We start from the raw sequence: 12,600 nt of genomic DNA on the forward strand, positions 1-12,600 counted from the left end.
TAATGATTTGAGAGTCAATTGAATTAATACATATTAAAGTATCTTTAATAAGGTCATGTGCCATACAAATGAAAGTTACTTTCAGTCTGGACTTGAATGTGAAAAGTAGTATGTACCTTTATCATAAAGTTGATAATATCATCATACTTGCTCATTTTCTTGTTGACAAGCAGTATTTCACCCTTTCAAAGTTTATGCAGACAACTCAACATTTTTGGGAAATCCTTTCTAAAGTTTAATAGACATTCCTACATAAATTCCTTCTATTTCTCACAAAAGGTCTTTATTCTGTAGCCTAAGTTCATTATTTTCTCTTGTTTATCCCTCCGAAGAACTAACAGAGGTGCCAGCCATCCTTTGTATAACAGTAATGTTTATGGATTCATTCCTCCATTTCTTAATTAGTTACAATGTGCTGGGTATTACTCTGATCTACCAAATTATTTTATACAATTTTTTGATGAGATGACATCATGTGTGGGTTTGTTTTTAAAAATTTCATTAAACCTCCATGGCTCAAAAGTGGCAGAATGAGAAGCTATGTCATTCTGTTTTAAAGATGAAGGTTGGGACTTCCTTAATTGTGGGCCCCCATAGCTGTAAAAAGGTAGGAGGAAGCTGCTAGCATCATTTTGATGTTTTCTGCCTCCTGTTCCACAGTGTAGATAGAGTACCTTTTATGTTCTTTAGAGTCATGGTGACAGAGCTGTAATTAAAATAGGCACAGGAACTTTTGAAGAGTAGGGTAGGTATCCTGCTTTCTAAAGTGTAACCTCCTCACAGGTAATAGAACTCTGTTCTATTACCAGGGCCAAGAGAAAAGCCAGGGCCAAGATTTTCCTATTGCTAGTCTCCCTCAGTGAAGTATCTGGGAGAAGGTTATGAAGTCAGAGCTCTTATATTAGTGTACAACTATGCATAGGCAGGCAGACTCACAGAAAGAAAGACATTTCAGTGATCCAGGCAAAATTGATATTTCAGCTGAATCATGAAGACCATTTACCTTAGTTTTCAGACTCCTGTGTCTGTGCCAAAGTGTTCATCCAAAAATCAGCAAAAAATAAAAATAAAAAATAAGAACAAACTTTAACATAATTGTCTTAAATGAATTTTTGTCAAGAAAGGTTTTTTTGCATGAATTGACAGGATGTATCCTAAAGTTTTAATTGAGTTTTATCTAAAACATTGAGAAAACTTATGCTTATCTAAAGTTTAGATGCTTTTATGAATTCTGTGAATTTTAACTTTGTATTAGTATTATATAATTTTTGAAACTCAGTAACTAGACCAAAAAGACAGTTTTTCATAACTGATAGCCAATATAATCTGTAAGGTTCTCTGAGAACTCTTAAAACTTTACCTTTTAAAATAAACTTCTCCTTTTAAAATTCTTTAAATAAATTTTAGTTCTTCCCTTGACACCACTAGATTCATTCTGCCATAGTTCATTAGTGTCTCTAGTAAGAAGCACAAGTAAAAATTTGTAATATTAAAGATGCATCTGATGGTGGAGTTACTGCAGGTTCAAATATGTTAACTGCTGCAGAGCTAACACATTCTAAGCCTGTGCCTGGTCCAAAAAAAGGTTTGCTGTCCAGGACACAGGGTCATATGAAATGAACTCTTGAAATACAGTTCCTTCCTCTGAGGAGCACATTGTATTTAACGAATTTGTGAACCATGCTAACCTGTGTTGTACTTCACTGTCTTTAGCAGTGAATTGTGAAGCATTTCCTATCAAGATAAATTTTCACAGTACCCTTACACATTCTAATTCAAAAAAATTAATATTGGAAAACAATAGTGTATTTTTTTTTTTTACTTTAATACAAATGTTACATTTATGACCAGTAAGGTCCTATTTTACTTTTTAGCACATCAGTTTATTCATCTAAGTTGGGGTATTTTGCTATTAACTAATATGTTTAAAGGATGAACAAGTTAATATTTATAAAATGCTTTGAAAGTAGTTAAAACAAAAATCCATATAACCTTGTGGAGTATTAGTATCATTTTCATCTTATCATTGCACTTCCTTAAAGATGATAGAGTAATCATTTATTCAGGACCATCTGACAAGCCACTGGCTTAATTAGTACTAGAACTCAGAGTTCTAGGACTACTTTTGCTTAATAACACCAACTTTAGGTCAGGTGGCTAGCTGTTTGAAGAATAGAAATAGAATTCAGTTGACCTTGGCATTTTTGAAAAATGGTTGGTTAAATGTAGAATTGTTTTTACAGCGACAATCATAGAGTAATTAAATTAAGAGACAGGAAAGAAATTTTCTGTACTCTTTGTTTTTAAACAGAGTTTATTAGAGAAAATCACTACTGGACAAAATAGAGTTGGGGATGTAGCAGGGAAGATTAAGATTGGTTATCAGGAAAACTTTTAAAGTTATACAACTTTTGAACCACGGAATATAATTTTGAAAGAAGTAGAATCACAAGGTTATATAGAGGCTGTATGTTTTTGGAAAACAGCTTAAGGCAGTGCTTCTGGTAAGGAATTTTATGGACATTACCCTTAGAGTCTAATAGATTCTAATATTGTGAGCTAGAGAAGCTGTGTGTGTGTGTGTGTGTGTGTGTGTGTGTGTGTGTTTGTGTGTATGTGTGTGTGTGTGTTTGTGCATGTAATGGTGACTCTGCTATTCCCTGCCTGGTATCTACATGTTTTATAGCCATATGGCCTGCTGTAAATTAGTGCATGTTTAGGGCAGGGTGTCAGAACCATCAAATCCAATGTAGATCCAACTGGACCTAGATGAGTTCCAGCAGTGGAGCTGGATCTTTGTGGCTTCTTTCTTAAATATAAGTTTCAGATAACTCTGCTGAGTTCACAGATGGCCAAGAAAGATTGCTCCCAATTTTGGATCATTATTGCTCACAAAAAGTGTAAGGAGGGCATCCTTTTCTGAATCCATTGTGCTTTCCTGAAGAAGTATGCCCACTCCCTGCCTATGTTATTTTCTGACAGTGGAATGGTTTTCTATTGTCATGCTCTCCCACTAATCTCACAGAGTAGGTAAACAGAAAGCCAAGGGTGAGGGTAGCTCAGAAGAATGCAGACATTCTTAAATTTATATTTATGTGACTGTAACACCTTAGGAAATATGCTCAGTGAAATCCTTTCTTACACATAAATGTCTTAGTGCTAATATCTTCTTCATTTAACAAAAAAATTACATTTAAATAGTTCAGGTTTTAAGCATTTAAACTACATTTATTTATTTATTTATTTATTTATTTATTTATTTATTTTAACATTTATTTATTTTTGAGACAGAGAGAGACAGAGCATGAACGGGGGAGGGGCAGAGAGAGAGGGAGACACAGAATCGGAAGCAGGCTCCAGGCTCTGAGCCATCAGTCCAGAGCCTGACGTGGGGCTCGAACCCACGGACCGCGAGATCGTGACCTGAGCTGAAGTCGGACGCTCAACCGACTGAGCCACCCAGGCGCCCCTAAATTACATTTAAATAGCTTGGTTTTAAGAAAAAATTGTCCACAAATATATGTATGTATGATTTATATTTTTTTATTCTTTTGAACCATTACCTTGAAATACAGAAGTGCAGTTTTATGCAGATTATAAAAAGAACGATCATTTTACAAAAGGCTTTTTCACATTACCAACAAATTTATGGAAATTGTCTTTTAAAAAGCAAGTTTCCCAGAGTGCCTGGGTAGCTCAGTCATTTGAGCGTTCGACTCCTCATTTTGGCTCAGGTCATCATCTCACGGTTTGTGAAATTGAACCCTGCTTTGGGCTCTGCACTGACAGTGCAGAGCCTGCTTGGGATTCTTTCCCTCCCTCTCTTTCTGCCCCTCCCTTGCTCGTGTGCTCTCTCTCTCCCTCTCAAAGTAAATAAACAAAAAGAAGTTTCCCTAATGCAGTTACAGTATTTGATTTTACAGATGTAAGTCTGTAATACAAATAGCCATTTCAGTCATATATACAAATAACCAGTACATTTCAGATGTATAGATTTGTGTATGAGTATTTTAGTTAAAGTTAAATACTCAAAATAAAAATCAGTAATTTGCCACATTAAAAATATAAAGTAGCCTACTATTAGTGTACTACTATTAGGCTACTAATTAGCCTACTATTAGTTACTATTAGTGTAACTCTAAGGGAATATTATAGGAGAAGTGCTCATAAGAGCTTAACAAGTAAGACTTTAAAAAAAATTTTTTTTTAATGTTTATTTTTGAGAGAGAGAGAGAGACAGAATGTGAGCAGGAGAGGGGCAGAGAGAAAGGGAGACACAGAATCTGAAGCAGGCTCCAGGCTTTGAACTGTCAGCACAGCCTGACGCAGGGCTCGAACTCCCAAACCTTGAGATCATGACCTGAGCTGAAGTCGGGTGCTTAATCGACTGAGCCACCCAGGCACCCCTAACTTTAATTTTTCTTTTTTTTTAAATTTTAAAGAGGGAGAGGGAGACTGCAAGCGCAAGCAGGGGAGAGGGGCAGAGGGAGAAAGAGAGCTGGAATCTTCAGCAGGCTCCACACTCAGTATGGAGCCCAACATGGGGCTCGATCTCACAAACTGAGATCATGACCTGAGCTGAAATCAAGAGTTAGATGCTTAACCAACTGAGCCACTCAGGTGCCCCAAACTTTTTTTCAATCTTAAGTAAATGTATAATCATTTTAAATTTAATTTGATAATGAGTCCACTGCAAAATCTAAAATCATAATTTTATTAGTTTTTTTATATTCCAGGTTTTGATTACAACAAGGACAGCTTCTGATAATTTTAGCACCCAGTATGTTTTGGATGGCAGCGGCCACATAATTTCTCAAAAACCTTCACATCTTGGTCAAGGTAAGAGAGTAGCTTTGTAGTTTTGCCTTTTCTTTCTTGTTTATTTTATTTTTTTCTTGTTTATTTTTTAAAAAATTGTTACATCTCAAATTCAGATGCATTACTTCAGGTTTGCTCGTGATAAAGGGTAGTTAACTTCCAAGTGAATAGTCAACCCCTACTTTAGTCACCAATCTCTTAAATACTTAGTTTTCTAAAGAGAGACTGTTAAGACTATGGAGAGTATAGACATTTTAACAGTATTTGTTCTTCCAATCCATGAGCATGGAATGTTTTGCTAATTCTTTGTGTCTTCTTTAATTTCTTTCATAAGCTTTCTATAGTTTTCAGCATACAGATCTTTTATGTCTGGTTTGGTTAGGTTTATTCCTGGGTATCTTACTGTTTTTGGTGCAGTTGTAAACGGGATCAATTCCTTGATTCCTTTTTCTGATGCTTCATTATTGGCATATAGAAATGTAATCGATTTCTGCACGTTGATCTTATATTACTATGACTTTACTGAATTCACGTATCAGTTCTAGCAATTTTTTGGTGAAGTCTTTTGGGTTATCCATGTAGAGTATCATGTCATCTGTTAAGAGTGAAAGTTTGACGACTTCTTTTTCAGTTTGTATGCCTTTTATTTCTCTCTGTTGTCTGATTGCTGAGGCTAGGGCTCACAGTACTGTGTTGAAGAACAGTGGTGAGAATGGACATCCCTGTTGTGTTCCTGACCTTAGGGGGAAAGCTCTCAGGTTTTTCCCCATTGAGGATGATATTAGCTGTGGAACAAACTGAGGATTGCTGGAGGGGAGGTGTATGATAAGATGAGCTAAATGGGTGATGGACTTTAAGAAGGGCATTTGTTGGGATGAGCACTGAGTATTATATGTAAAAGATGAATCACTAGGTTCTCCTGAAACCAATACTACACTGTATACTAACTAAGTTGAATTTAAATAAATTAATTTTTAAAAACAGACTATGGACAAAAACATGGATTAGTTACTCTTCTGTAAAAAGAGCAATTATTTTGCTATTGTTGGATCACTTAGTGTCCTCTTTATATGTGAAGGAAATTTTATTGAAATGCCTAAAACATTATTGATTTGGTAATTGTAATAAACCATATAATTAAGATACTATGATTAAATAATTAAAATATATCTGTTTATGGAAAACTTGAAATGTATGTGCAAATAAATAGAATAATGTACCCATTACTCAATTGCAACAACTCTTAGCTCATTGCTAATGTTACTTCATCTAATAATATTGCTCTATTAATTATTATTACAGTTCTTTTGTGTTTTATACACTTATGTAATTTTATTACATTTTAGTTGACATCTTATGTTTTTATGTTCCTTTACTGTCCACGTACAACAAAAAAGAAAAGCTCTTCAGGCTTGAGTTTCATGTATCTCCTTTAATTGTTTCCATACCACTAACTTCCGGTAATGAGTGTTTAAAGTTGAGAGAATGTTGAAGGTATGACCTCTTTAGTCATGTTCAAAAGAATTATTTGATCTGAAAGGATTTGTTGCTGTTTGCCCTTCTTTTCCAATTGAATTATAAATTCATTTTTTAATTTTGTGGTCCCTCATTGTAATTTATTGAAGTACTATATTTTTTCTTCAGTTTCTTCCCTCTAATTTTAATATTAAATTATTAGATCTATCTTTTTAATAATTACCATCTTTTTTCATTAAAATATATTTATTATGTCTTAATACTGATACAAAATTCACTTTTTCTGTTATTTTTTAATCTTCAAATTGCTGATTAATTTGCATATTAAGAATTTATATATATATATATTTTTTTTTTAATTTTTTTTTTTTCAACGTTTATTTATTTTTGGGACAGAGAGAGACAGAGCATGAACGGGGGAGGGGCAGAGAGAGAGGGAGACACAGAATCGGAAACAGGCTCCAGGCTCTGAGCCATCAGCCCAGAGCCTGACGCGGGGCTCGAACTCCCGGACCGCGAGATCGTGACCTGGCTGAAGTCGGACGCTTAACCGACTGCGCCACCCAGGCGCCCCAAGAATTTATATTTTTATATCCACACAAAGGAAAGGAGTCAGTTGGAACTTCTAAGAAAACACTTTTTTTTGGCATTTACTCAGTTAATAAAAATGAGCTCATCTTGTAGCTGTTTAATTTGATGTATGATAATATTGTACATATTTTAATTAAAAATAATAGACTGTGATTCTTTTTCTTTTTTATGTACTGAAGGTTACGAAGGAGAAGACTTTTTTTTTTTTTTAGTATAGTCCCTTTCCAGAAATGTTCTGACCCCAATTCTGAGGAGTTCAAATTAGGAGGCCATTAGGAGATATTTGGGTGGCTCTCCAGTAGAGTACTTTGAAGTAATCTAGTCACCTTATAAAACTTAAATGTATTTATTTTTATCTTAGTAGTAGCCAGTCTAATCTGGATGGCCTGTTGCTCTGCATCACTCATACTTCTCATGCTTTTCTGTGTTCATCACCATGGGAACTATGAAATAGCAATACTTAAATATGGAATCCTTCTGATCTCTGCCCATTTGTTGATTGATTTTTCTTTTCTTGCTGACCCAAGTCTTCTACTTTGAGTGAGACTAGGTATGCATGTTAAGGAACTTCTGTAGTCAGTAAATGAACCTTATTTTCTTTAGCATATTCCTTTTATCTTAAGAAACAACATACTAGGAAGGTCAGTAGTTGTGAAACTAGTAATTGCCTTTCATGATTCATTTTTATCTCCTAATTATAGTTGGTTGGCTAGGAAAACAACAAAGAATCAAGATCTTTTAAATTTCTGTAGATGGACATATTATAGAAATCTACAAGCACTTTTAAAAGCTTTTTACATTTATATTGCCTTAGTGCTGATAGTTTTTGAGTGATTGGATCACAGACTCACATTTCACCACCAGCTGTCATTCAACTTCCATTTAAATATTTTCTGTGTAAGATAAAACTACAGTACAACCATCCTAATTAGTACCTGTGCATTTAGGTTTCTTGTAGATAAATTTCTGCAGTGGTGTGAACATCCTTGCTTCACATTTACTCTTCATATCATCTGATCAGAAGATGACACCTAACTGTAGGTGCCGGGACAACTTAAAGCAAAATCTTTTTTAGACACTGGAAAATTTGTTACCCCTTTAATTTTTTTTTTTTTTTTAACATTTATTCATTTTTGAGAGAGAGACAGAGTGTGAGTAGGGGAGGGGCCCAGAGAAAGGGAGACAAAGAATCTGAAGCAGCTCCAGGCTCTGAGCTGTCAGCACAGAGCCGGACATGGGGCTGGAACTCAGGGAGATCATGACCTGAGCTGAAGTCAGACGCTTAACCAACTGAGCCACCCAGGCACCCCTGTTACCCCTTTAAAAACCATATTTAAGATGTTTAAAACTAGTTTACTAGAGATTTCAATTCTGGTTTTTCTGGGTGTAGGTATTCGTTTTGTGGATTAATTTAGCCCTTTAAAATGATGTATGTGCTTAATAGCGTGTCATTTTAAATTACCCTTCTGTTCACTTCTGTTTTAAGACACTTAAAAATTCATAAGAAATGTAAAAATAATTTTAAATTATCTTACAATAACTTACTAAATTATTTGTTGTAATCATATCTTTATCTTTTTTCTGTTATTACTTCCATTTCCTTTACCCTAGATAATCAGTAGTAAGCTTTCTAAATTGATTTACCCTCCTGGCAAATTCTTTTAACATATCCTAGTACTTCTGCCGTAGGAATTTCTCAAGTATCAAAAATAGTATATTTAAAGTACTCTGATCAGGGTCATTCCTTTCCTTACCCTGTCACTAGAGTAGAGCATCGTGTTCTTTGTAAATCCCTGTTAGGTATGATTGTGCATGCATTGGAAGATTTTTTTCATCTTGAGACTGAAACTTTATTCATTAAATAGTTTTTAAAAAGTTTGATATATTCAAGCAACCATACCTCTTTACATTAGGAATATAAATAGCTAGCTGCCTTTATAAGTGGAATAACATAGGGTCATGTAAAAATATAACAGGGAACATATTATAGGATTGCAGTTTAATTCTGGTGTTTGTAGAATGTGCTAAAGTTAGAGAGCTGAGCAGTTCTCTTGTAAAATATGATAGTATACTAGGGCCTCCTCCCTATTGGCCAGTATTACTTGGTACTTTTTTTAAGGATACACATTTCATTTGGAATCAACATAGTTTTCCATCATTAAGTTTTATTCAAACATATATAATTCTTGGCTTATTGTTAAATCTCAATTTGCTCTAAGAGAACATTTTTAACTGCTGAAGCAATAATTTATCAGTTAATATATGGATTAATTATAGTGTGGTCTTTCACGTATAACATATTTAAAAATCAACAAGTACCTTTTCGTACATTTGTATTTTGTTTTATTGATTTCTGCCTGCCTTCCTTCTCACCATCTGTCCACAGATATACAGATATACACAGATATACTGTCACCACAGCTATAGTATATGCTATTATATTTGTCACAGGCTAGTGGAGAACACAGATGAGTTAAAGGAACTCACAGAGTAGTGGAGAACACAGATGACTAAGTAATGACAGTAAAAAGAAGCCACCAGCTGCCTAGAGGAAGGTTAGGGAGTTTTTCAGAAAAGTTATCATTTGAGTTTGAAGATGGTAGGTAAGAAGGGGTGGGGGTTTAACCTTGTAGCAAGAGAAGAAAGATGAAGAGGAAAAGCACCAATTGAAGAACTATGTCACAAAGAAGACAAATACCATATGATTTCACTCATATGTGGAATTTAAGAAACAAAACAGATGAACATGGGGAAAAAAAAGAGAGGCAAACCATAAAACAGACTCCTAATTATGAAGAACGAATGAGGGTTGCTGGAAGGGAGGTGGGCAGGGGGATGAAATGGGTGAAGGGTATTAAGGAAGGCACTTGTGATGAGCACTGGGTGTGGTATGTAAGGGATGAATTACCAAATCCTGTACCTGAAACTAATATTACACTGTATTTTAGCTAAATAAAATGTAATAAAAACTTGGAGGGCAAAAAAGGAAGTTAAATGAGTTAGGTTCAAGAGAAAGATGAGTAGACAAGAAAAGTACTTGCATCCCTGGGAGCATTAACTGAGTTTGGGGGCATAGGTGGGCAAAGGAACAAGTCTGCCATGAACAAGGCATCTTTTATGGCCCTAGGAGGAACCAGCTGAACTTCTTTAACAGCCATATGTAAGCTGACATGAGATATTGGAGGATGGGATCCTCAGACAGAGTTGGTTCACCTTAGATGCCAGATCTCATCAGGACTTAACGCTTAGTAAGCAGTGATAAAGAAAATTAGGACTGAGCTAGAGAGACAAAGTTTTGCAGTGCTAGAGATCCCAAAACCTTGCTAGAAGAAAAGACCCCATTCCATCTTTAAGACATTTGAAACTAGAAGTGAACTAGAGCTAAATAAAGGGGCAGCTCAGCTCCAACCCAGATACATTCCTAATTATATTGAAAAGATTCTCTCTTTAGCTACTTGACAGAGGAAATAAAGTGCCTTCTCTGGGGGAAAATATCTACTTATGTATCTATTTTTCTTTCATTTACTTATGTATCTATGCAATGTCTGGCAAAAATAAAAATATTAAGAAACAAAGGAAAATGGGATCTATAAGAGAAAAAAATAGTTGATATAAGAAAACAAACATGACCTCATATTTGAATTAGCAGACAAGAACTTAAAGCAACTATGTTAAAGAATTTGGAGGAAAAGATGGTCAAAATTGCTAAAAAGGTAGACAATTTCAGCAGAGAAATGGAACTCTAAAAAAGAACCAAGTGAAATTTCTAAAACTGAAAGTAAAAGTTTATTTCTTATAACCAGCAATGAGCCACTGAACCTTTTTAGGTAGAGGGTGAATGTCATGGTATTTATAAAATTAATTAGAACACTGTAACTCCTACCATAAACTATGTCTTATTATAAGAAATGTTATCTTGAACTAAGTTTTGGAGGAGGGAAAGGGACTTGACATAGATTTGAAACAGATTTTTAGGATAGAACAGGCCTAAAAGACTTACACAATATTGGCAGTAAGAGGGAGAGGGAAGAATCAGTTAAATCTAGAGTATCTGCCTTTGGAAACTGTTGGATGTTAGTGTTATATGAGAAAGAGGATTAAGTGTAAGTATCAGACGAAAGAAGCAAAAGAATGAGTTCAGGTCTGGGTGTGGTTGATATGAGGTGGCTTTGGGACATTCAGGTGATATTGAGTGAGCGTTTATTTATAACTTGAATGCTGTCGGTTTCATATGTATATCTTTAGTAAATTCTAAGATGTGTGTTTTCTCACATTTTGACATCTCTAAAAACAGGTCGTGGCTTGTAATTAATGGCCTCCCCAAATCCTTTTTGGATGGGAAGTTTTGTGCATTATTGATAATTCATGTGTTGATTGCAGGAATAAACAACAGTTTCATATTTTTTTTTGCAAAACAACAAATGCTTTGTGAGACCTAAAAAGAGAATATAGCCACAAGTGAAAAAAGCTGGGTTAAGTACAAAAGGTTTGCTATCACATGCCAGGCACTGAAATTGAAGACACAAGAGGAAATTGCCATATCAGTGAGGATAGATCAAAGAAATATCTAAGCAGTGAGAGGCCGGTGTGGACCAATTCATGTATTGCACAGGACTGTTGTTAAGGCATTGTATCATGAATTATTTGGCATATATTTTCTTTTTCAGAGATTCATAAAAGTATAGTGTTTCTTATAACTTTGATCAAGAATCATTGGCATACATGTAGTAGTTGAAACTTTGGGAGTGGAGGAAATATCTAGAAAGAACATAGAGTGAAATGAGAAAAAGGCATAAGAGGTCTCTGATGATAGGGTCTGATACACTCTGCTATGAGTGTGTCCTTTGTTTAGCAGGAAGGCAGAGTGCATACCTGTTGTGATTGCTGGGCACGTGCACTCCTTGATCTCTGTCAACTTCACCTCAATGTGAATTTGGCAGTAGCCTGTTTACTTTCCTAAGGCAGAAAATGTAGCACCACAGTGTTACAAATGAGAAATACCATGGTGTTCCAAGGACTTTAATTCTGTATGTGAAGGTGACGTGTTAAATTTAGGCCAAAAAAATACCTACCTAAAAATGGAGGAAAGCAAAAAAAAATTTTTAATTAAATTGTTAGTAACGTAATATGCTGATGAACTTACCTGATCAAGAGAAAAGAAGCAGGAAAACATCAAATATGAGCAAAATAGAAATACAGCTTTTCCTTGTTTTTTTTTCCCCTCAAAGATCTTTTTTTCTAAGATAAAAAAATTGTATATATTTATAAAATAAAGTTTCAAAAATTATAAAAACACCATGTGTCCCTTATAACTAAGAAAACAGTCCAAACAAATTTGGGGTTTATTCTTATTACCACATTTGTGTTTTTTTCTTCTATGCATTCATTTCTGTGCATGCATTTCTATTTGTTATTCAAAACTTTTTTGTTAAATGCCTGTAGGTTATTAGTCATTGAGGTGCTGGGGCTGTAATGTCATACATGGTAGATAATCATTTGCTCTCATGCTTCTTGTATTCTAAAAGGGGAGGTGGACACAAATTTTTTCAAATATTGATAATTTCTAGGAAGAAATAAAACATGGTTTCACTTTGGGAGAACCAGTCTTTGATAGGGCATTCAGGGATGGATTCTTTAAAGAGGTGATACTTAGGTTAGGATCTGAAAGTTGATAAAAGAGTTGGCCATGCAAAAGGTAGTAGGGGAAAGACCATA

At 34.8% G+C, this 12,600-nt stretch overlaps 1 protein-coding gene across 1 annotated transcript in view; it reads left to right on the top strand.

Moving 5' to 3' along the window:
• PMS1 (PMS1 homolog 1, mismatch repair system component) overlaps window positions 1-12,600 on the top strand; it is a 99,270-nt gene that overhangs the window by 24,255 nt on the left and 62,415 nt on the right. Inside the window, exon 5 of the mRNA XM_045480502.1 lies at window positions 4,737-4,839. Within this exon, the coding sequence (XP_045336458.1) occupies window positions 4,737-4,839 (103 nt within the window). The remainder of the gene's footprint in view (window positions 1-4,736; window positions 4,840-12,600) is intronic.

Source organism: Leopardus geoffroyi, chromosome C1 (assembly GCF_018350155.1).
Source record: "Leopardus geoffroyi isolate Oge1 chromosome C1, O.geoffroyi_Oge1_pat1.0, whole genome shotgun sequence".
Classification (NCBI taxonomy): Eukaryota; Metazoa; Chordata; class Mammalia; order Carnivora; family Felidae; genus Leopardus; species Leopardus geoffroyi.